Source organism: Lissotriton vulgaris, chromosome 8, assembly GCF_964263255.1.
Source record: "Lissotriton vulgaris chromosome 8, aLisVul1.2, whole genome shotgun sequence".
In the NCBI taxonomy this organism is placed as follows: Eukaryota; Metazoa; Chordata; class Amphibia; order Caudata; family Salamandridae; genus Lissotriton; species Lissotriton vulgaris.
The window spans coordinates 711,474,413-711,500,723 of NC_141696.1; the positions used below are offsets into that span (position 1 = coordinate 711,474,413).

Below are 26,311 nucleotides of genomic sequence, written 5' to 3' on the forward strand. Positions count from 1 at the left end.
TAAATGATTAAATGTTTTGGGCGATGTGTTCAGACCCTGTTCATTGAACATTGTCACCTGAACATCTTCCATATGTACTTAGTCCCCATTTCAAAAACTGATTCTAAAACATATTTTACATCTGCCGCATAATCCTGTCTCCCAGGGGGAACTATACTTTTATAATTCTGTATAAGATCATGCAAATCTCGCTGGCCGACCCACATGAAGTGTTGTGCTCTTGCAGTTTATAGCTCAAGAGAAACAGCCACCTCTAGGATTCTTCATTACTTTACCTGTCATTTTCTGACACATATTAGCTTACTCAGATTCTCCTTTGGTAGGTTCTCGTGCATCCTCTTTCTCACATGTACCGAATTTGATCGGTCTTTATTTACACAGTGCTGTATGCCTGTGCATGAAGTGGGCTTTTGTTTGACTGCTCACTGTGGCTTACGGATGTATGTCGTTACAACGCATACTTTTACTCCGCATACCATTACAACGCGGTATTTACAACGCATACCGCTACAACGCATAGCGCATTGGGGTGCTGGATAGTGGTAAGTATAATTTACTATTCTAACTCCAGTCCCTGTGGACCCTAGGGAAGGTGTTGGATAGTAAATTAAACTTACCTCTTATCCTAGAGCGCCCCCCAGCGCAATGCGTTGTAACGGTATGCGTTGTAATGCCTGCGTTGTAGTGGTAGTGCGGAGTAAAAATTGCGTTGTAACAGGTGCATACCTGGCTTACTCTTGTTCAGACAGCAGGCCTAAAACACACTCACTTTTGTGTGAGTCTTGCATCTTTTGTGGCTTGCCCTCCCAAGTGAACATAAGCAGTTGTTTTGAACCTTCTCTTACTTGAGATAAACTATCAGCATGCACTTTTGCAGGGTTGACTGTCAGTTGTAGGGCCATCTAGGCACACTACGTCATAACATTGAATTGGTCCCACCTGTTGCAATGCCATTTTTAAGGAGCCTGTGTGTTGCTTTTTCCTGTATCTCCTGACCCCGGTATTTCCACAATCCTTATGTCCCACCTCACACATGTGGTGCCACTTAAGAACTAATTTCTTTACATGCAGCACTTTCTCCTGGTAGACGTTTTCTGTTGAGTTTTTTTGACCATATGCATGTCTAATCAAGCCTGGAATGGAAGATTCTGAATACTCAACTGTCTCTCCATTTGCCCCTTGACCACGCAACCCAAAGCTACACAGATCAGGCAGTGAATATTCCAGTATAGTTCTCATATATTTGGATACTCGATCTCAAATTCTCATTCCAATCAAAGGGAGCCTCAAAAGAGCCACCAAGGAATGGACCTAAATATTTAGGAATAACCTGACCTTCCTTCTAAGTTTGAAGCTTCCCCTGAAAAGGGATTTCATTAAAATCCTGACCCCAATATGGCCTTTCTGCAAGTTGCAAAACTCATAATGTATATGTCTTTTAGTTATATTATTCAACACAATTTTTCTATGCAGCCTGGCTCAACTTTTGAAATTTCTCAGTCTTTTGAGATTCATTTTTGATGGAGGTGGGTTTTTCAAGAGGGATGGCATGTACACAGTAATGCTACTTCTGAAGGTCTTTGTAAATGGAAAAAAAATAATTTTTTGTTTGAGCTTCTCAAGATATTTTTGTTTACAGAGTAATGGAGAAGGATCCTTTCCATGCAAATTGCTTACCCGTGCATATAGGAACCCTCGTAGAACTGAATAAAGCAAATGGTGAGAGATTTTTGTTTAAGCTCTGCTTTAGGTGTATGCATTTGTGTTACAGTAGTAGAATGTTTTGCAAAGAACTGGATGCAGAATGGTATTATGTCTTAATTAAGTGACTACAAAAGTAATTATCAGAAATGTTGCTACTCAGTAGGCTTGTTTAACTTGTAGAAATTTTAGATTGGTTTTCAGGTCTACCCATTATGCACCTTCGTAATCTTGTAATTACAGCCCCCTTTCGGTACGCACGCCATCTGAAGGACGTACCTTTTTATTGAGTCCCAGGGCTACTTTGGATGTGCATTCACCATTATTAGCAGAGATTCTTCTCTGGCTATAATTACTTAGTCCTGATGATGATCCTATTATTGCTATATGGATCGAAACGCCGTCCACTGTAGCTCCTTGACACTGTATTATTCTAATTCCAAATGTATGTTGTGCGCTGGCGCTTTTATATGCTTCTGATCTTACTGGTTATTGTATTAGGACCACACATGATTTTGCCTGACTTACCTTGTCTTTTCAATTCTCGTCTTGTTCACTATCCCACTTTCCTTGGTTCTTTTTATAATTTTTGACATAAAATAAATATAATTACTTTTTATATCTATGATTCAACAACACAGTCTTTATTATATCACTGTGTTCATTGCATTATTCTTGTGAATAAGGAACCATTGTTCCTGTATAGTTGACTGTACCCCAGGTTACTTTGGTTCCCTTGTATTTTACAAATATAAAAGCCCATACCAAGGCCACAATTGTCCTTCTGCAACTCTGGGGTTTACAGTGAAAGCCACTAAGTCACAGTTGGAACCACTCCAAATCCAACCTTTCTTAGGGTCAGTCTTAAAGATATTTGTTGGCAAACCCTACCCCAGCGACCCAAGTGTACAGGCATTCCAACAGCTTCTGCCTCTTTATCAGACTTCCAGTTTCCACAGTAATGCGCCTCCTGGGAATTATGGATTTGTGCATATCTATAATGCATTTCCAAGTGCCCCACACAAGGCTCCATACACACCTGCATCATGGGTTCCTGGTTGAGCCAGTGGTCACAAACAGAGGGTAAGGTGGACGATCTAGTGGTGATGGGGCCCTGCACCCACAACTGTCGCAGTGGTGAAACAGCTACAATCTGTTGCAAGTCAGGCCCTTTGCAGGCCCAGTTCCACAGGTGACAAAGAAAATCAAGGAGGCCCCCTAATTTTAAAGGCCCGGGACCAGGGGAGTAAGGTCAGAAAAACAAAAGTGTCCCTAGGATCTACTACTGACGTAGATGTGGTCTAAAGGAATTGGTTACCCACCGTAATTGCTATGCCATTAAACAATTACGGTGGGTAACCAATTCCTTTTGACCACATCTACGCAAGTAGTAGATCCTAGGGGCACTTTTGTTTTTCTGACCAGTTCCACAGGTGTCCATCACCACAGACTGATCTCCAGTCGGCTGAGGAGGACATCTCTACGACATGACAGTCCAGGGTCTGTGGGAACTTCATCAATTAGTTCTTCTCATCAGCCACTAGGAACTGTTAGCAATTTATCTAGCTCTCAAGGCCTTTGTTCATGAGCGCTGTATTCTCCCTTCAAAAGGTGGACACACTCCACTTAGCTGTTGGCCCTAGCACAGCAAATTATGCACTGAAAGATCTACCACCAAGTTCATCTAATAGCTGAGAATCCTCCTGGAGTGGACACCAACTTTGCAGACCTGCACCGCAGTACTCAGCAACAAGTCTACAAATGGGAACTCCTTCCACAAGTCCTACTACCTTACTTTCATAGATGGTGCAGTAGAAAAATAGTCCTTTTTACCACACTTGAAAATGCAAAATGCCTAATATTCACTGCTAGGTTAGCACACTTGCCTCCTGCTGTGGGCAACAACTTTTCAGAGCTGCACAGCAGTGCGTAGCAATAAGTCCACAAATGGGAACTCCACCCACATGTCCAGCTCCCTTACCTTCATAGATGATTCACTCCAAAAATAGTCTTTTTCACCACATTTAAAATTTGCAAAATGCCTAATCTTCGCCACCAGGTTTCCACACACCCAGTTCATGGGCCTATGCTCTGTGGGTGAAGTGGTCAGGGATCTTTACATGCTTTTTTCCTCCTCTCCCACTGATCGCATACATGGTTAGGAAGCCGAGGCAAACATCCCTCACCCTCATCCTGGTAGCTCCAATGTGGGCTAGGCAGTTCTTGTTCTCAATACTTCTGGAGATGTCCATAACACGCATGAGTTTGTCCCCAACAGGCCAGACCTTTTCACACAAAACCACGGCCAAGTCAGACACCCGGACTCCAAGCAGCTCACCCTGGTGTTTTGGTTCCTGAGCTCCTAGAATTTGGTTATCTTAACCTACCACATGCATGCATGGACATACTCGGGGAAGTCCATAGGCCCACTACACATATGCTTCCATGCTGCTAAGTGGTAGCGGTTTTTCCACTATTGTACTCCAAACCACATAAACCCTCTAATGCCGAAGATGCAAGACATTATCTGTTAACTACTACATCTATGCAAGTGAGGTTCAGCCTACACATCAATTAGGCAACATCTATCTGCTTTTGCTGCATATGTGCAGAATAGAGAACACTCCTCATTCTTCAAAATCACTGTTCCAAAAGCTTTAATGGAAGGCCTTAAACGTGTCATTCCACCAAGGGTACCTCCAGCCAGAGTCAGGAATTTCAATATTTTCCTCGCAAGAGTTATGGGGCCCCTTTCGAGCCACTACATTCATGCCCTCTGCATTTTCTTTATTGGAATGGTACCTTCATTGTAGCAATAATTCATCAGTGAACTACAGACCCGCACACTGCGGGAATCTTTTTTCCAGGTATACAGTGACAGACTAGTTCTTTGAACCAATCCTTCTTATCTATCATGATTTCCCCATTTCACCTTAACCAGACAATCAAGCTCCCAGTTTTTTTTTTCGTGACCTGACTCAGTCAGTCAGTCAGTCAAAATATCTTTATTCGGCTTATTGAAAACCATACAAAGAGATGAACAATAAAATACATTTCGTACAAAACTTATCAAAATACACATGATACAGAAATTTAGCGACAGTTTTAAGATTAGTAAAAAACAGTTTAAGAAAAAACGTGTTTAACATTAATAGCTAATCTTGGCAGGCAGCTTTCGCCCTTGAGGCAGCTACCAGGAATTTAGCAACGCAAAAAGAAATGTGAGGGTTGAGTAATAGTTGTAAGTAGAGCAAAGCCGGTCTCACCTGTGTGAAGCCGGCCTTCTTGAGAATTGGCAACAAGAATTTTTTCCTAGGCTCTAAATATAAACCACAAAACATAACAAAATGCATTGTGTCTTGCATTGAGAACTGGTCACAGCTGCAGGGTGGAGCTAATTCTGGTTTCTGCCAGTTATTAAAAGAGCCTAAATAATAATGCAGCAAATTAAATCTAAATTTGGTTAAAAGAAACCTGTGGAAGGGAAGTGTAACATAACCAAGGTATGGTGCAAGTGAAGGTGAAGTAAGCAGCAGGCAATGATCCCTCACTGCCGGCTTTGCTAGTTCACTCTCTTCACGGCACATCTCCCTCCTCCCCATAAAGGACTTTTTGACTGAATCAAGATCTTGGATCCTAATGGACTCTGGAGAGGTAAAAAGCTCCGGGCGACCTAGATCAGAAAAAGCCTTTGCCAGATAGGCCAACCAAGGAATTCTGTTAGATTTATCAAGGGACAGGACATCGGTCAGGATCTTGTGGTTTAATGGGAGTTCTTCGTTCAACCATATTTTTAACCAAAGAATCAGAGGGGCCATGCTCAGCTTATCTGAGAGAAACTGGAGGCCAACTTCTTTATGTATGGAATATGTTGGAGTGGACTGAGGTACAGAGAGCAGGGCGCTGATGAATCCATTCTCTGCTCTCTGCATTGGCTCCACATTTGCGTATCCCCACAGTGCGGAGCCATATAGTGCGATGGCCACAGATTTGCTATTGTAGATTTTTAGGATGGCTTCCATAGGCCTGGCTCCTAGCCTACCAGCAAAACTCAAGATTGCTGAGGATGATCGTGTGACGGCCAATCTCTTAGCTCTAACCTGTGGTCCCCAGGTCCCTTTCTGATCGAACAATATGCCTAGGTAGGGAAATGTGGATACCCTAGAGACCAAGTCCCCCCTACAGGTGAATGTTTTGGTTCTCTTCCTGCGACACTCTAGGCCCACCACCATAGTGTGTGACTTGGCTATGTTTATTTTAAGGTCTAGTTGGTCCATAAACGTGCCAAAAGCATTCAATAGGCACTGGAGGCCAACTCCCGTGCGGGCGATCAGCACGGCATCATCCGCGTATAGGAGTGCCGGGATCTTTGTAACCCCTACACGCGGGACGTCGGCTTCCTGCCCTTCTAGGTGCGCACCCAGGCCATTGATGTAGATGGTAAAGAGTAAGGGGGCCAAAATGCAGCCCTGCCGCACGCCCCTTAAGGATCTAAAGAGGGCGGTGCACCTGCCCTCGTTAGTCACGCGTACACTCGAGAAGAGTTCTTGGTGCAGGGAAGACATAAAGGTGACCAATGCCTCATCTATGCCTATCTCCAACAGAATGGACCACAACTTAGTCCTATTGACCAAGTCAAAGGCCGAGGAGAGGTCCATGAATGCAAGGTACAAAGACCCCTCCTTGGCTATAGTATATTTGGCAATGAGCAGATGTAAATTAATGCACTGTTCAATAGTACCCTTTTTTTCCCTAAATCCATATTGGATTTCGGACAATCCACCACAGCCCTCAACATTCTCCCTCAGCCTAGATAGGAGGACTCTGCCTAAAATTTTTACTGAGGAATCCAGAAGGGATATAGGCCTATAACAACCTGGATCGTCCCGCTGGCCTTTTTTAAAAATGGGGACAATGGTAGAGATGTTCCATGATGCAGATACAAGATTGTCATTCACTGCGTTAAACACATTTGCCAAGACTTCAGCCCACAGTTTTGGGGAATACATAAAAAAGTCGGCAGGCACGCCGTCAGGGCCAGGTGCCTTGTGCTTTGTGGTGGCCATAATGGCTTTCTCCACCTCATCTTGGTTAAAGATAATGGAGCAGGTGGCTGATCTTGTCAGCAGGGCATCTGTAGTTGCGTCAGCAGTATCCCCGTAAACGTTTTTAAAGTGAGATAACCATTTTTCATCAGGAATAACGCAGTCCATGATATCATTATCATCATCTGAGAAGAAGGGCTGTTTAATAATCTCCCAGAATTTTTTGCTATTCTTCAGGACTGCCGCCGAAAGGAGGTCCTCCCAAGCTTCTTGTTTAATGGTGTCCTTTAGTTTTTTTATTGCTAATTTGTAAATTTTCCTGAGTCTGGTAATCTCATCATTTGCCCTGGGGATACTTTTTAGAGCTACCAGTAATGATCTATGTGCTTTTGAACATGCTGAATCGAACCAGCGCTTATTTCCTGGGATTACGTTTTTAGTCTTTGCCAAGAGATCCTGTGACACCTGCACACATATGGCTTCAAAAGCCTCTACGATTTCCTGACCCTGTGCGCAGGGATTTTTACAAACCTCCACCTGCCCCTTAATCTTTGAGAAGTTTTCGGCATAAAATTTTTCTGGAACCACCTTTGCCCATTTCATGCGTCTTCCTTGGGCAGTTGTCCTTAAGGGATGGGTGGTTACTTTCAGTGGGGATGGTCCTATATTGCCTCCCCAAGCCACTTCTAACTCTACAGGGTTATGGTCACTAAAGTGTGATTGTATGGTGCGGTAGGCATTGACCCGAGTAAGAGTGCTTAGGGATACAAATATATAGTCAATAATGGTACCAGGAGGGGTACCAGTGAAGGTTGGCTGTCTAATGCCACCATCTGGTTCATAGAGGTCAAAATTGGCAAGAAAATCCTCCAGCTCCTCTCCCTCAATGGAATGTTCAAAGTGGGGTCCCTCAGGCCCATCATCCCCATCAGAACTACTTCTCCTGCAATTTAGATTGCACGGATGGATGTTAAAATCGCCTAATAAAATATAATCAGTATCAAGCGTATTATTCTGACTGACCGTATTTAAAATACTATCCAAATCAATAATATTACGGCCTCTGTAATCACTGTTCCCTGAGTTATAGAAATTTATAAAAATGGTCCTACTAGTGTTTTTGATCACTCTTTCGACCAACAGGATATTGGGGGAGTCAGTGTCGATCTGCCTGCAGCTACCCTTTAGATCTAAAGAAAACAGAAATAAAAGGCCTCCCTTGGCCCTCCCCGTGCGACTATGGACAGCAGCTTTGGTAAAGCTGATAAAACCGTCCCACCACAAATTGTCGGAAGTGTCCCACGTTTCCTGAAGGGCAATAATGTGGTGGCCTAGGACAAAGCTCGACCAAGATTTATCCTGACGTTTACCATTTAGCCCTGCTATATTCCAGCTCAATAACCTACAGGAATCCATGGATGTCTCAGGTACTAGGCACGGAACTGATGCCACTTCAGGCTCTCGGGGTGTTTGAGTTATTTCATTAAGTCCTACATCCAAAGAACTATGCAAGTTCGCACTACCCCAACCCAGGGTCGGACTGTGGTCGGGCAGATGAAACATAGGTATTGGGTGATCGTTCAAAAGCGTGTTATGGCCTTCGTGCACTGACTGGGGGTAAGTCTGATCCAATTGTTGGGCTGAGACATCTATCCCCTGGTTCGTGACCTCTATGTGTCAGTCACAGTCGTTTAGGCCCGACAAAACCCCGTATCTGTTTCCCATACCCAGTCCCCAATCAAAGGGAGTGGGCACCTGACCCCATCCGTTTGCTGCTGGATTCCACATAGGCTGGGGAGTGTTAGGTCGCATTAAAAAATGTTCATTCCCTTGCCTAGACATAAACCCATTGCCCTGGCCTCTGTTATCATAGCCTGGAGTATTTGGTCCCCACCTATTTATATTGGGCCAAAGTGGCCCTGGTGTTCTTGCCATTGGCCCATACGGGAAGTTGTGTTGCCCTGAGCCACGACTACTCATGGGGCGAGAATGGTTGTTGTTAAATCTAGGCCTAATTTCCCCACCCCAGTGAGCAATTCTAGCGTTCCTTCTAGGCCTGGAGATATTAGAAGAAGTCGCCATCTGGGTCTCAGTGTAAAAGAATTTCAGGGTAAGGGGAATTATGGATCCAGTTCTACGTTGCGGTGGGAGGATGTTAGCAAGAATGTTAGGGAGTACCTCTGCGCTAGCAAAATTTAATATAACACAGTCCCCATTGAATTTCTTAGTCTTATTCCCAATCCATGATACCCTCCTTGCCATGACGATTTCCCCAGCTAGCTGGTCTGCTCCCTGGTCTGCCATGCGCACATTATTGGTAAGCCAATATAAAGCTTTATCCTTGAGACCTTGGGCGGATTCCTTTTGCTCCTGAGATAAAACAGGGACATTTGCCAGTACCAGAACTAATGGTGAGGCTTCCAAAATAAATTGCGAGGAATCATCCCCTAAGTGCAATAGGGTTGGTGCCATAGGGTGTGGCGTAGGGGGCTCTCTAATTACATCATGGGTGGGCGCAGGTGGTAATAATTGGCCTTCCGGGATGGGCGGTTGTTGAATATCCGTAGGGCCTGGAACAACACCCTGGTCTTCCTCCACGGCAACTACAGGTTTGCTAACTTCGCTGGCTAAGTTCTCCAGGTCCTTCGCCAACTTACTTTGCAACCCTCCCATCTTTTTTATTTCAGATGTTAATTTATCAATCTTCCCGATAAGAGGCTTGATGATGGTTTTAATTTTGATGTCTATCATGTCTGAAATCCTATTAAATAGGTCATCATCGATGATTTGTTTGAGCTCATCAACGTCTTCACGCTCCACATTGTTTCCTTTATGTCTAGGGGGTGAGTTAATCTTTTTCTTTCCTGACTGTTTTCCCCCCCTTTTGGCCTGAGCTTTTCTACAATTTCTCACAGGACGCATAACAGGGGAAGAAGATGAGGGAATCTCCGCAACAGTATTTTGCTGCTGCTCAGAGTCAGACACGACGTTTGTTGACTGATCAGCTAGCGAATCAGAGTTTCCGTCGTCTGCTTCCAAATTAATTAAGTTAGCATCAGGTATGAGAATTGAAGGGTCAGGCAGTGGGGTATCAGTGGTTTGTGTGCTGGGGTCAGGGCTCAATGGGAGCAAAATTGGCGATTGACTCAAACCTAAGGATTCCCTTCTGTCATTATTTATTTTTTTAACCACTTGTACTAGGAAGGAATCAAGGGTTTTAAGTGGTGCTGGAGGGACAGAGGCCGATTTTTTAGACATAATTGCAGGCGAGTGAGTATAGGTTCAGAGGTCACAAACTATACAAGTAAATGATATAGGGTGATAGAGGCAGGCTACGGTTCTAGCAAGGCAAAAAATCAGACAGTATCATACAACATGTACAGTTTATAAGTTAAATGAACTCAAATCCTGGGTCAATTACAAAAAAAATGCTGGGATTCAAATGTGTGATAATCTTAGAGGTAGCCTAAAAATCAATCCCAAGCGGTCTCAATGAGCCACCTGTAAGGCAAGATCAATCAACAAAAAACATCTAGAAAAGACCATGTATTATAAATCTAGTCCTATTCTGTAGCGTTTATCCCCCCCTACTAGACCTTGTACCTGGGCGATTCAGTAAGGGCTCGTAAAACCCTACTGACCCCCGTCTGGCAACGAGGAGAAGAATGGAGGTCCTCTATAGGTAATGGACTGGGCGGCAGTGTTCAGGGGCAAACAGTATCAAAAGTCCACAGATTTTATCTCATAACAACAGTACCTTGGCTAATCCGTGATGTAGGGTTTTAGGGAGTGGGCCCAGCCCAGCCTCGATCGGCCCCGGACGGCCACAGACGGCCCCGCCCTTGTCCCGGGCTTCTCCCGGCGCTCCCGCGCGCTACCGCGCAGCGGTGCTGACAGTGTCAATTAATACGTCTCCAAAGGAAGGGGAGGAGTAGACAGGGAGAGCGGCCCAGGTGTTCTTGCTTGGGGCTGGCAAGCGCTCCTGGGAACAGTAGTCCCGTTCCGGCGCTTGCACTCGCTCGCAGCCCCGCCTGTCACTCGCCTTCAGGGACACAGCTGGAGTTCTTCCTCAGAGCACCCCTAATGCAGCGGGACCCGCGGAGCGGGTTCCGCAAGAGGTGGGCTGGTTTTGCTGGTTTTACTTCTCTGTGGTTAGCGCCGTCCAAAGGTTGCTGCCGTGTCACGGTGATGCGTCCCGAAGCTCAATCAGCAGCACAGGAATTTTAAATGCACAAGGGAAGGGGAGGAGTAGACAGGGAGAGCGGCCCAGGTGTTCTTGCTTGGGGCTGGCAAGCGCTCCTGGGAACAGTAGTCCCGTTCCGGCGCTTGCACTCGCTCGCAGCCCCGCCTGTCACTCACCTTCAGGGACACAGCTGGAGTTCTTCCTCAGAGCACCCCTAACGCAGCGGGACCCGCGGAGCGGGTTCCGCAAGAGGTGGGCTGGTTTTGCTGGTTTTACTTCTCTGTGGTTAGTGCCGTCCAAAGGTTGCTGCCGTGTCACGGTGATGCGTCCCCAATCGTTCGACTCAAAAACACAACAGATCCATCGGGCGCGACAATCCTTAAATGGAAAACACGGTGCTGTCAATTTTGGAAAATACACGCTCTTTGTCAGCAGTCTCGAGCTGCACTAGACTCTGTAGCTTAGAGAGCACTCCGCACACTAGACGTCAAGGATGCTCCTATATATTATAACGATAGGACCAAATCCTTTTGCAAGACACAACAGCTCTATTTTGCCTTCTCACAGCTTGGTGAAGATCATCCCATTTCTAAGGCAGGGATTGTTAGGTGGATCGTTAAACTTATCCAAACTAGTTACACCAAAGCTAAAAGAACCCAAGATTTCTGCCCCAGCTCACTCTCCACCCACAAGCTGGGCACCACTATCGCTTTTTTGGGAACATTTTGGGCCTTTGTAAACCTGCCACATGGACCACTCTAGGCACGTTCACAATGCGTATAAGCTAGCGTTATTCTAACTATTCTTGGGACTCTGTTTCAGATCTCTGCACCATGCACTGGTTAGCCACCTCTTACAGGGGTATATCTCTACAGTCAGTGCAGAGCATGTGTATCTACAGGCACATATGCTACGAAGGGATTGTTATTTACCCTGTAAGCATCTGTTTGTTGCATGCAGTGCTGTAAAATCACATGCGTGCACCCTCCTTCCCGGAAACCAGTGTCTGCTGCAGATCTTTCCCCTTCACTCTTTCTGCACGCACAGTCACTATTCTGTTCTATTTAATCCTACTCAGTACTCCATACATACTCTCACCTGCTATGCGAAAAACAATCGAACAATGGAGTCGATGCCCATGTGAATTCACAACCAGAGGAGTAGTCACTGAGACCTTGCGACTCAAAAGATTTCTCCAAGAAAAAAAAGGTTGGATCAGTTTGAGCCCAACACTAGATTGCAATAGTATTCAGAGCATGTGAATCTACAGCATCACATGCCGTGAGCAGATGCTTACAGGGTAATTATCATAATTCATATATATGAAAAAACTCGAGCATGAATGTTCATTTGTTTTCAACATTCTGTGCTATGCTTAGGCTTTCTTAATATTGCATGAACGCCTCTTCAGTGCTATAAATTTTTATTTTTAATAAGCCATGCAATGTCATCCTAATGTAACCAGGAGATATCTGTGATGAATTCTAGGAGGACCTACATTATCTTAAATTAAAAACGGACTCTTTACCATTAATGTTTGCAGGCAGTTTCTTTCAAACGAATTGCAGACAATTTGCTGTGAAAAATTGAACCGTCCTTGCACGAATCTTACATTAATTTGACCAGTGATAAGTGAATATAAAATTTTTACTTTTTTAACCTTTTTCTTTCTAATTTCTTTTTTATACAGAGCTGTTTTATCTTTCACACAAACTGGTGGATTTATACCCAAATAATCCCGTAAGTTGAAGTGAACAATTATCTCTCTCTTTAATAAGTATTATTTAGCTAATTTGACTAAAATGCATGTCTAAATTGAATCGCTTCAATTTGTAAATATCTGTCAGATTTGATCAGTCAGCATAATATCCCACCTTATTTTGTATCAAAAACGTTGGACGTTTGGTAGGGAGTCATGACTTTGTTCTCTTTTCACAAACATAGACACTTTTAAAAATTGTCACAATCTGAAGACAGATCATGGATGCCTTGCTTCCTCCTTTGACAGTTGTCAGGGAAACTATAAGATGTTGAACAGAGGAATGAAGATGAGGGCTGTCTGTTAGCTTGAAATAGACGAGGAAAGGTGAAGAAGATGTAGCTACACAAGTGCGGGTTCAGTAGAAAATGTATCCAATTTCCATGAAGGGAGCTGAGTGAGGAGAATCCGATCAACAGAACATCCCAAGATCACAATGCTGCTGAGCTACTCATGCTGAGAACATTTTGGAAAAGAGGGAGAGAGTGAGGGTGCATGCTGTTTGAAATGTGCATGGCCACATATATTCAGATGCTGAGTTTCCAGGAAAGATGGCGAGTAGAGAAAAGTCAGAGCTGTTTACATTTGAGATCGCAATTATGAAAATGCTTCCTTTATATATTTAATGAAGCAATAAACACATTTTCACCCAATCACCAGTCATATACACAATTGAGCCCTGCCCCTTCCCTTTATTTTGGCCAGAGGAACTAGGTACCCCTCCCCCCAAACCAAATGATTAAAGCATACATCTTGCCAATGATATTTCATAGTGATTTGTCATTTACCCCATGCCTAGTAACTTTGATTTTCAGTTGTATGTACCTGACAAAGGGAAAGAAGCATTTAAAATGAGTTCCCTCTATCTAAGCCAGAGCTGTTTCAAAATGGAAATAAGACCCATCATGCCCATGTAGTTTTCCTACTTGAAAAGTATGATTTTCTGTTGTGCTCGAGATTACCTTTATACGTGGCTTCTAAAACTTGTGCCTTATAACTGTATTGTGCATTCTTAATTAATTTCCTGAATTTGCCATAGTCTTTTGGGTGGGAGTTCTACTAGCCACTATTCTGTTCATGAAAAAAATATTTAATTTTTGTTTTACAAAGTAGCCTAGTGCTTCCCTCTTTATATCAAGAGTTGTAAAATAATCTTGACTTGTACTGTGTACTTTTGCTTTGATTAATTTAAATGTCTCTCCTTGTTTATCTGGCGCAATCTCCCTTCATAGTTGTCTTGGTTCAGTGCCTAGCCTATCCTGGTTGTATGTTCTGCTTGAAACCTGTTACCTTTCTTGAAATGCAAACTCTGAAATTTTACAACGTATTGTTTGTTTTCACAGCAGATTTGTAATGTTACTGACAACTTTTGTTAGCACTTGTAAAGGCGCAAGATTTTAGTGGAGGGTGGTTATGTAAACAATGTATTCTCTAATATATCTTCATAATAGTCCTAAGCACTGAATCGTCCTGCCCATGCACGGTATTCCTGACCACTTTTTGAAAGATATATATGTACATAAAGCTTTTTATTTGAAAAGGCAAGTTTTAGAAAGACTCATCTGTTAGCTATATCTTTTGGCTATCTTTCCCAGACTGTTCATTTAATTTCAAAGACCACAGTAAACTTAATAAAGTCACAATCGTAAAAGCAGTTGAGTAAAAATATCTTATGCAAATCTTACTTTGGGAAAATAAAATCCACCATAAGTAATGTAGACAGACAAGCTGCAGTAGAAATTGCAAATATTCCCTGTTCATTTATAGGAGACTTCAGCAACAATATTTCATCATGCATTACAGTTGCTGTTACCTCTGTTAATTTAAAGGAGACTTCAGCAACAACATTTCATCATGCATTACAGTTGCTGTTACCTCTGTTTATTTTTCAGCCTTTTGTGTACAGGATCCCGGAGCAAACAGGTCAATACAATTGAATGGTAAATGTTTTTGAAGTATGCGGAGAGCTTTGATGCAATTGAGCTTTGACACTGGTGATGCCCACAACTCTCTTCATGTTCCGCACAACCACCAGCACAACCACGGTTATTATACCGAAGACCCATCTAGCTTGCAAAGCATGAATTAAATTAATTTTCTCCAAAAAAAAGCAGAAACTACTGTTCAGCATTTCAAGTACAGTTGCAAGGCCCCCTTTTAAGGTCATGCCTGAGCCAGCGCATGCTCTGCGAGAAATTTAGTAAGTGGGCTGTTAAAAGTGCTCCCATATGCTTTTGCTGGCCTAGCGCTTGCGGTTACGCACACGCGCAGCCGCTAGCTTTTAGCGCCAGAGGCGACATGTGGAGCGCGATCACTTTCACTGCTGTGCGTGCACCACTTGCATGCTTTTTTTATTTCCTTTTTGCGCGCGCAGACAACTCACGTGTTTAAAGAAAGCCCTTTATAGCAATGCTTTTTGCGCGCGCACACAACTCTATTCTATTCTATTCTATTCTATTAAAAATATTTATACAGCGCACTATCACCTTCGGTTTCTTGGCGCTCTTGATAAAGATAGCGGTGATCCAGGAAGGGGGAATTAATCATATGCTGCTTGAAAGAGCAGAGTTTTTAGGAGAGTACGGAAGCTATCGTACTCAGGACAGAGACGGAGAGAGAGGGGTAGGGAGTTCCAAGTAGCGGGAGCCAGAACAGAGAAGCTCAGGCCTCCATGCCTTTTTCTTTTAAATCTGGGGACCTCGAGAAGATTCAAAGATGCTGAGCGTAGAGCTCTGGCAGGAATATGACGGGATAAGGCTGATGAAATGAACTTAGGGGCTGCGTCCTCTAGGGCCTTAAAGGTGGTACATGCCAGTTTGAAGATGCACCGTTTTGAGACAGGGAGCCAATGCAGACTGCGGAGTAGGGGGGTGACGTGCTGGTGTCTGGGCTGGCAGAAAATCAAGCGGGCAGCTTGGTTCTGCACCAACTGAAGTCGATGAAGGTGACATGCGGGAATTCCTGCGTACAAGATGTTGGCGTAGTCAAGCCTGGAGGTGATGAGAGCAATGACTACTTGGGTCAGGGCTTCTTTGTTCAGAAACCTACTGATCTTGCGAATTCGCCTGAGATGGAAAAAGCAAGCAGAAGTTACCGCGTTGATGTGGGGTCTCATAGAAAGATCTTGGGAGATGGTCACCCCCAGGCTTTTGATAGAGCTCACGGGAATTGGTGCCATCCCCAGAGATGTAGGCCAAAAGGAGGCGTTCCATGGGTGATTAGGGCCACCCACCAAGACGAGCTCAGTCTTGGTGGGGTTTAACTTTAAGTGGCTGTGGTACATCCACTCAGCTATGGTTAGCATAGTGGACTGGAAGTTGGTGCAAGAAGAAGGGAGGGAATCGACAGGGAAAATTAACTGCAGATCATCAGCGTAGTTGTAAATTGTGACCGGGAAGTTGCGGAGAGTGGCTAGCAGTGGTTGGAGATATAAATTAAAAAGAAGAGGGGATAGTGCCGAGCCTTGTGGGACACCACAGTGAAGGGGAGAATAGGGCGCAGAGGAGGTGGAAAGGTGGACGGACTCGCTCTCCATTCGCATGTTTAAAGAAAGCTCTTTATAGCAATGTCCCATAATATGCTTCCCGTGTCTGATGTTTAACTACTTTCGTGAGAAAGTGAACCGATGTAACTAAATCCAGGCTTGTTTCAATGGTAGCAGCATATTTGGCTTTCAATTTATCACATTGTCCTTCCATCTGCATCGGGGAAAGCAGCCCTGTTCGCGCATGAATCCTAATGGACGGCACTGAAAACTATCAGTTTTGATCTGCTCTCCGGCTACCTCCATGTGCCCCCCACATGTGTGTGAAATAAAAACAAACACCTGACTTCGTGCGTACCACTCAGGACCTTCTGTTTAACACAACCTAACAATTCACACTACAACTCCCTTCATGCCTTAACAATCCACCCTCCTGGTGTTCACAACTCCCCAAATCAACTTGGCGACAAAATACCCCAATATTAATGATAGAAAATAATCATAAAGATACAGTACATCTAAATAAAAACCATATGTGCTTGACACTTTCTCTATTATCATGTCAATAAAGAAGCATGTATAATCACGTGGAAATCGCAAAACATCCGTTAAAATCATATGCGATACAAGTCCTTTTGTGCACCCATGCTGGTGTTTTTTTTTATATTCATGACTGGAAACACTTCTCGTGCTACTGATAGTTAATTTGGCTGCAAGTTTCATGACGTTATCATCCGTCCAATGTTCAATAATTCCTCTTATGAAAGGGGTGCAATCTGACAATGAACATGAATGTAAAGGGGAGTCTATGTATCTTCCAAACAAGCAGCTGTGCAGCTCCAACTAGTGGTGCAATGCAGCTCACAACACTTGACCTGAAGCAATTTACAGAGCAGCCCAGTTACTACAGAGAGCAGAGCTCTACAGATATCTTATTCCCGGATTTTATTAATTTTTGCAGAAAGTTTTCATAATCTTAAAGGGCTAATGAAGCCATTACTCTATTGTGTGGCTTGTTTGTGAATATCGGCTCCAAGAGCCGCCAGTTGCCCTTCACTGTTCATAGGATTTGAAACATGAGACATCTTGTACTGTAGCAGAACAGAGACACGCGGGTAAAAATACCAGAGCTATCGTAAACACTATTTTTGTTTTCTTTTTGTGTAACAAAATAGTTCCCACCCAAAAATATGTAATAGTCTCGTGCACATAGTTTTTTGGGTTTGAGACTGCTGGGGCTCTTACATTTTCTTTGCATTGCGTTTGTGGATGTGCAGCTGTCCTCAGCAATTTCAAGCTGTGAGACAGCAAATATTCTGGACTAGTACACAGGCACTGTGCATGGGCAGTCACAGAGTACATTTGACGTGCAGTCGTTCTTCGTCGCACGTCATCACTCTCGCTGTCAAACTCCTATCCACGCCTCTCATAGTTTTGCCCCCTCCCTCGCTAGCCACAAAAGAGATCCTTTCACCGCCACCCCCAACTCTCCCATTCTCTCGCTTCACTTCCATATTTCCAGTTTCCCTAGTCTCTTCTCCATCTCGAACTCTCTCACCATTCCACCCTATCGCTCCAAGAATACACCCTACCTTACTACCAGTTATGCGCGCTTGCCTGCTTTCGGTATTAAAAGAAGTTGCACGCTCTACTAAAGATATCCTACACTTTCCAGTGGAAAAGTTTGAAGAGCAGCGGAAGAACTTGTGTGGGGTATGGGAGGAGCCCTGCCGTTGCCGGGTGCTTTGTTAATACACTAACAATCTATGCAAATTAAAACAAGCATTGGCATAGCCATTAGGTCTCGCCTTTGGGACATTACAAGTATTTAGTTATGCAGCACAATATCCTTACTGCTACAGCATTAACTGTTGCGTGGCCAAACACTTATAAGGTCCCAAAGGCAAGACCTATTGGCTGTGCCAATGCTTGTTGAGATTGCTTCATCTCACAGCTGCTTTTGATTTTGTCAATTCGAGGCACTAATTGACACCTATAACAACATTTATAAGAATGTGTAGAAATATTTTGAAATAATTCACCTCTAACCTAACAGGATAAAATCAGCTTACACAAAATAGTATTTTGGCGATCCCTTGCACTTCATCCAACTGGTGAATTGCCTCAGGTTTTGGTGTTATAGTCCATCCTGTTTAACATACACACTGAACCTCTGGTATCTATTGCCAGAAAATGACATATAGCCATACAGCAATATTCGAAAGATATCCAGGTGTTGATGTAGGTGTCAGCATCTGAACACACTGCTAATCTCAAATACTTCTCTCTTAAAACCACATTTTTATGCTAAACAATATTTTCCCAACACCCATAAATTTGTACTGTTAATGAAACACCCTTGAAGCATATATTACATTGACCAGATCTCTGTGGTAGCAACTTTACCTTTAAGTCAATTAATCAGTACAAACAAACTTCATTTGACAAGGTAATGCCATAAAGGTATATCAATAAAAACAGTTTTCATAGAATCAATTTAACAACAATAACTCAATAAGAAATGTAAAACATATAAAAGTAAACGAGTCATGATAACTGCATATGAAAATGCTTCAAAGACTAAACATAAAAATGAAAAAAATGGAAACGCATTTTTATATTTATAGGTCACAAGTGGGCCTGCTCAAAAGCTTATTTTCCCAATACTAGGTGCACTTCTGATAAAGTTAATAACTGCACAACATAGTTTACCCGAGTCTAACTGCTGAAGGCACTCATAACCTAATTTATATGATTTAAAATTCATGGGGCATAAAATTGGCACTAAATACCAGGATCGTGCTAATTTATAGATGGCAAAAAAACATAAAGTGCATTGTGGTTTGATCTAAATGGTTATAACTGGGGCAAAAAGGGAGACTATCGAACCATGTGCCTTTTTGAAAGAAAGCATGAAAAAGAATGTAGCAAACCCAAGGTTAACCTGGTTAAGTAAAGGCTATGTTGAGGGTTATTGGCATTCGTTAAATAAAGATCTAGCTCCTATCAAGGTGCTAGAGCACAGTATCTATCCAGAGAGGCCATCCGTAAAGCATTAGCTTGGCAAGAGTAGTGACAATGGTAAAAAAAAAAAAAAAAGGACTTAGCCGAGCTTTTGCTGCAGGGCCTAATAATTCAGGATTATTATACAGCTCTGGAACCCCCAAACTTAGAAAATAACTCTTAACATATGCTATCTATGGGATGTGAGCCACCTTATCATGGGCCATGCAGTCGTTATATTTTTCCCCAAAGCAAAAGGGGAGCCAGCCCTAGATGATCTCCTAAATAAGTCAAGCCAACCTTAGCATGTCAAAAACTGGCTGTGCCAGGGGGGAAATGTTCATTATCGTCACATTAAACTGTTTTGTAGTTTCTAAAGGTTGTTGCTATTACAGGACCCTGACACGACTGCCCAATAATAGGCAAGCGTGATACATTTAGTTTGTAACAAAGTTATCATCTCTTTCACTGGCTTATGCCCCAATGATGTTTCAAAGCTAAAAAGCCCTTCAATGGCTCATGAGAATTGAAGTGCTTTTAGCTCCAGCAATGTGCCCACTTAAGTTTGGAATTATATGGGTTACCTAAATTAGTTGAACTTGTCCACCTTTAAAGCTGGGAAACTCTCGATCTAATAATTTTTCGATTTAGTACTTTTCGGTCCAAAGATTAGGATAGAGGACTTGGGCTGGTTGACCTATAAGTCTGTGAAGGTCATAAACTCCATAAAACCACCCAACAGCCCCTGAAGACCATTTGTAGTAAAAGCTATAAGACTGCATCGTCACATTAAGTAGTGTGGGGAAGGGGCAATTACCCAGCCTTGGAGTATCTAGTCTTTTCCGGAGCAGGTGCCGCTCAAGGCCCTTTATGTTAATTAAAAATAAAAAAGGAACTAAAATACAGCCTTGTCAAACTTCACTTACAACAGTTTATGACAGATGTGCAGTCACCAGTGGAAGAATGGTGAATTCTTACAGAGGTGTGCCAATGCAATCGACATAAGAGTGTGACTTAAGGTTGTTCCACCTCCAAAGTTTCTAAAATATTCCTCAGTTTAGAAGCTAAGTAGAAGGCAGTGCTTTTACTCGGAACATATTTACCATTTAAAAGGGAAAGATTTAAACATTGCTCTGTGTTTCCAATCCCTTGTCTGAACCTATACTGGAGGTCTGAAATAATGTTATTTGTCTATGCCCAGTCCTCCAGTCTCACCAAAAGACCCTGCCTAGAATCTTCATAGTTGAGTCCAGGACTCGGTCTTTCCCCATTCTTGAAGATGGGGACGATATCCACTTCCTTCCAAATGGGTATTAGAGGTCCAGTTATTGCAACATGGAATACATTTGTGGACAGTGTTACCCACAGATCTACATTTACTTTGAAAATGTCCACAGGAACACCATCAGGGCCTAGAGTTTTGCCACTTTTGTTCTTTTTAATGGCTAAAGCTACATCGTCGACCCCTGTGGTAAAGCTAAACTCAAGGGCCCTCTCATTCAGTGTTTGTTCCCACTGGGTTTGTTCTGTGTCGAGCTTTCTCTTGGAGCAAAATACTTGAGAAAACTAAGATTTAGCTGAAATGAAGCAATCGATCTTGGTCGGGGCCCCTAATGTAAACATAAGACGATTGTGACTACCACCCAGAAAAGTCTGGAATCCTTTGATTTCCCTGCCGTGATGAGGTCGTTCATGCTGATTCTCTGAGTTTAAGTTTCCTCTCCCTGAGGGTGGCTTCATAAAGCAGTTGTGCTAACTTAATAGTCTTCCGATTTCTTGGATAATATTTTATGGCCAACTTCAACACCTTATGGGTTTTAGAACATTCTAAATTAAGCTAGCGGTGTGGGAGAGGAGTTCGGGGCTTACTTTTTTAAGATAATGCTGAGGAGACTGCATGACATATAAAAAACTACTATCAAATGTGAGGATGTGTCAACGGACAAACACTTGTTCATTTGGTCTAGATTTTGCAACACAATAGACATCAAAAACTGTGATGGATTAATAGAGTCCCACTTAATAGGAAGTCTGCTATTTTCTGAAAGGGTAATAGGTGCTGGCTCCAGAGTTTTACTCACTCTTAACGGCTGATGGTTAAAACTAAGAATAAGGGGATTATGATCACTCATACAATTAGGTGTAATTCTAAATTCTGAAATAAAAAAACTATAATCTTTCGAAATTAACACAAAATCAAAAATACTATGGATACCACCCCCTGTAAAATTTGGATACGGGATTGAGGCAACTGGGCCACATTCACAGGTGACGAGGAGGTCATTATTAAAAATCATATTATTCCTCATAATCCTCCATACAAACATCACTAAAAACCCACATCTTTACAACATGCTGTCTACAACTATACACACAATCTACAATACACAGTTTTTCCTACTGAAAACTATAGTATTGATTTGAACTGCCTTTTAGGATACCCCCTCGGGAACTTTTTTTTCTTTCCTCTTTATATCTTTACTGTACCTGTACTTTAGTCATGTAAAACCCTAATAAAATGTATCTTGAAATTAAAAAAAGTAACAATATTGTGGGCGTCCCCATAAACTTTATGAATAAAGTGGGTCACCACCTGATTGGAAAGGTCCCCACAGATCGCAGACCCTATAAAAGGACCCTGGCTACAATTAAAATCAATCACCCCTAACGTACAGCAAGCAATAATATTACTATTCAGTTTCAGTTTTACCACATGGGTAGGCAACATATCTGCCACATCTGAAGAATGATGGTGAAACAGATTATAATAAAAGTTAACACTCATTACATCTACTTGGCCTAAACCAGACAGCATCAATACTTGAAACCAAGGGGACAAACACAAGAGCTTAACTTTAGAGCAAGAACATTTTACCAAGATCAAAATAGCCAGCCCACCCTTTGCCCTCCCAGAAGGAGATGGAATTGCTGCAGTACAAAAGGATTGAAAGCCGTCCATATAAAAGTCCATTGTGGCCCAAGTCTCTTGAAGGCAAATTATTTAAAAACGTTTATAAAGGAAACCCAGTCATCATTAGACAATTTAGAATTCATTCCGGCAACATTCCAAGCTAGCTGTTTTTCCAGCTTTTCTTTCAAGGGGTTGAGCTTGGCTGAGGATGAGTGTCGGCAATGACTTTCAAAACCTGCGGTGAGGCATTATCATGCACAAATTGGTTGCTAGATTGGCTATTTACGCCATCAGCGAGGTCTATTGGATGGTAGCTAACAATGTGACTAAGATTCTACTTCACCGCACCATTGGATATGGATATGCTAGTGGAGAAGTGTGGCTCAGGGGTTAGAGGCGGCAGACCCGGAAGCTGAGATCGGTCCTGGACCAGGGTTCAATTCCCCGCCTCGGCGGGTCTTGGGCTAAAAATTCCACGGACTCGATAATTCTCGCTCCGGTGCCTTCTCGACTCACGGGTTCACACTCTGCGACTCTGGGCAATAGCTTGCTTAATCTCCACAACGGCCCCTCGCGGCGGGATGCCTGACTTTCACCTTGTGGATACCTGCTGGGGCTATCACACAGGGGAATATCAGGACGGGTTCCCTAAGCAAGCGCCGGGACACCCACTGCGGGTAGCTGTGCGCTATATAAGCTCAACTACATTTACATTATATTACTTTGGGGATAATTAGAGAATCTGTGCTCCCTGAGTTACTATTCACAGAATGAACAGGAAGGCGTATAGCAACATTAATTCTTTCCTCAGACCGGCCTATCTTCCGAGTCAATGGTGCCTATGACAGAGGACAATAATTTTTACTGGATGGAGCAAGCTTGCTTGGGTCTTTCTCCCACCATTGGATGCAGCAGCGTTCCTCTTTCCCATAGTCCACAAAACTATAAAAACTCAATAAAGCTTAAGAAGGAATTTGCATTAAAAAAATTCTGTGTAACTAAACAAAAAAAGCCCAATTTAAACTGGAGGGGCGAATCTCTCTCGCCAGGCCAAGAGGGGTGGCCCTGCCTCTTCCTGCAGATGACATGGCAAAGACAGGCCCGCTCTTGGCCCGACCCTCGCCTGGGGCACGTCCTGCACTGCGGGAATAACAAAGTACTTTTGGAGTGCTAGATGTGCTGGTGTGCCCCTCCTCCTGGGCTTGCAGATGGTTGGCGGGGGACCTTGTCCCACCCTAGCAACAAGAACAGTGTTTTGCTCGCCCCCACGCCGCAGGTATTTCCATTTGTTTTTGTAGTACTTGGTATGCTGGCGTGCCCCTCTTCTTGGGCTTGCAGATGGTTGCTGGGGAACCTAACCCCACTCCAGCAACAAGAACACTGTCTCTCTCTTGCTCCCCTTTCAAATCAATGATTCCATGCAAAGCCTTTAAAGCATAAGCATGGGTTTTGTTGTGGGCATTGTCTTTCTAGCAAGCCTGTCAATAAACTTTACCTCCCCACTAAAGTCTGTCCTACATGTGGTAGACTCCGTAGGGAACAGGGCCTCACACATTGATAGTCATTGGCTGTTCAGGGAATCAAAAATTATTTTCAGGACCCACTGATGGTCTATAAAGCTTTTCATTTGTGGCAACCGTCATATACAATGTAAGGAGAAGATAGTTACTTCAGAGCACTGTTGAAAAAAGTCCACTTAATGAGAAGATGAGATGTTAAAGTGAGATTGCAGCCCAGGATAACTAGCCATGTGCGATATACTTCATACCCAGCACCTGTTCTGTTTGTAATTCAATTGAAAACGAGTCTAAATAGCTCACTTTTCAGAACTTTCCTGAACTACTTGTGATTGGATTCAGATCCCAACTTGGGTCTTAGAGTGATCCAAAACCTGGGCCTTTTCACCAAGGGCACTACCAATGTTTTTGATCTTTTCAATTGACCATTGATTAATCAAATTTGTGGATATGAATGGATATTCCTTATAGGGACCTAGTGAGGGGTCATTCTGCAGGTATTCTGGACCTTCATGAACGATTTACAAGACCTTAAATTTAATACTGACATTTATTGGTAACTAATGGAGTACTAAAAAAACGGGTTTGATATGATTCTGCTTAAATATTTTTAAGCAATGACTGACTAACTGGTTCTGGAATTTTTCTAGTCTGATAATTAGTAGCTTGGAAAGCCCAGAGTAGATTATATTACAGTGGTCATGGTGCACCAACGTAAACAATCTCGTTAGCTAAGTAGTGATTTGTTTGAAGAGGTGGGGGGATTTTTAGAAAAAGGAGGAATGCAAATTGAAATCCTTTATTACTGTGTTAACAGAAAGTAAGTTGATTAGTTTGTATTGGCTATTATCTAACCCAAATTGGAATTGAGTGTCATCTCTATACATACGTCAGTTCACCAGGTACTGCTTAAGTAGATATGGAAGGGGTCTTTGTAGATGGTGAAAAGTAAACAAGAGAGCGATTAGGAGGATATATAGCAATGTTTTCAGGTCTATTGATACAGGTTGGCTATTTGTGACTACTTTTATGTTAACGAGTTGTCCCCTGTGCATACATTTCTAAACCAATAGAGTTGAGTAGGGTTTTGTTTTTTAGGTCGAGCCTATAGCAATAGGAAAACGACCTTTTGTAATTGATTCAGTTTTTGCCCTAAAACGTGCACGCGTTCCATTGCTTTCAATGGCAACGCGTGCACGTTTGGCAATTCCCTTGCGGGAGCGAGCTTTGACACCATATGTTTGTAATTAACTTGCAAACACATGGTGCCCCTGGCTCGCTCCCGTAAGGGAAACACTGTGTGTGCTCTCAGCACACTCACCTTAAACCCTCCCACTTTTAGCGAGAAGCGTGCGCGCAGGCTCAAATTCTGGAAGGCTGATGCTGCTTTTCGACCAAATGAGCTGATACAATAAATTCATGTGAGAAACATACTTTGAGGCATATGTGATTAGTTATATTCCCTATTACTTTCCAACAACGGGTTGGAAGGATATGGCAGAATTATGCCAAAAGATTGTCCCTAACAAAAACTATGGTAACGCATACTTTGTTTTGTAAAGCTCTTCCATTCAGATTGCTTTGATTTGTACGTATTATACTCCCCCAGCGTTAGAAAATCATAACTGTTCCTTTTTTCACCTAATATTTGCTGTAAGTCTGGGGTAGCCTCCACAGTATACAGATAGGGGCGTCTGAGGTTTGAACAGAAACTACAGCAGTCAGTCATCCCACTGAGCTGTCCAATGAGAAGTGGGGAATAAACACCAAACCCAGACAATAGGGGGTGTGTAGTCTCCGATAGGGGACTTCACATACCAAATGGCCCCTTGGGGATCAGTGGCCTTTGATGTTCGTGTTTCTTCGAAATTTCAACAGAAACCCTAATTGTGCAATTTTCGTCTGACCCGTTACACTGTGGCTTAATCATTTACAAGCACTCACAATTATGACAGGTGAGGAAACTAAGACACAGGAAATAAGTTGATGTTCCCAGGGTCACTCAGTTTATAAGTCTAGAAGTGGGGCTGAGAACCCATGTGCAGTGCTGTGCGCATGTAAAGTGCTCAACAACCTTCTAGTCGAGTGCGCGCTATATAAAAAAAAACATTTCAAAATTTACCAGTCTCTTCAGGTTCCACAGGCCCGGATGTAGGCACTGTACTATCTCACATGCCTTGTAGGCTCTAAACCATCTCATATGCCCAGGCTCACTCAGCTCCGTGAAGTCTTGAAATGGGGCTGATAACTCGAGTCATCTAGTTCCACAGACCCGGATGTAGGCACTATGCCATCTCATATTCCTTATAGGCGCACTATACCCTCTCATATGCCCAGGCTCTCTAAGGTTGCTGAAGTCTTGAAGCGGGGCTGAGAACCTGTGTCTCCTGGGTCCATAGGTCTGGATGTAGGCGCTATACCATCTCATATGCCTCGTAGGCACTATACCATCGCATTTGCCAGGGTCTCATTTAACAAAAATGAATGGATCCTCAGAGCCCAGGCAGGAAGAGGCTGTAGCTGCCCTCACTATCAGGGGCTCAGCTCTCTTCCATCGGCTCACCACCACTTCCTTAGTGCCTGGCACCGCCATGAAGGTGCCAAGACTGACAGGGTGTGAAGCCAGAGATTGTATCTCTGCTGGCCTCTTGACAGAGCGCAGCATAAGGCACTGGGCGCTCGGCCAGCCACAGATCTGCAGCTGTCTC

The 26,311-nt window shown here is 43.2% G+C and overlaps 1 protein-coding gene across 1 annotated transcript in view; it reads left to right on the plus strand.

Annotated features, from left to right (window-relative positions):
• Positions 1-26,311, plus strand: part of CDC16 (cell division cycle 16) — a 148,468-nt gene that overhangs the window by 51,246 nt on the left and 70,911 nt on the right. Inside the window, exons 9-10 of the mRNA XM_086934581.1 lie at positions 1,640-1,719; positions 12,620-12,669. Of these exons, the coding sequence (XP_086790707.1) occupies positions 1,640-1,719; positions 12,620-12,669 (130 nt within the window). The remainder of the gene's footprint in view (positions 1-1,639; positions 1,720-12,619; positions 12,670-26,311) is intronic.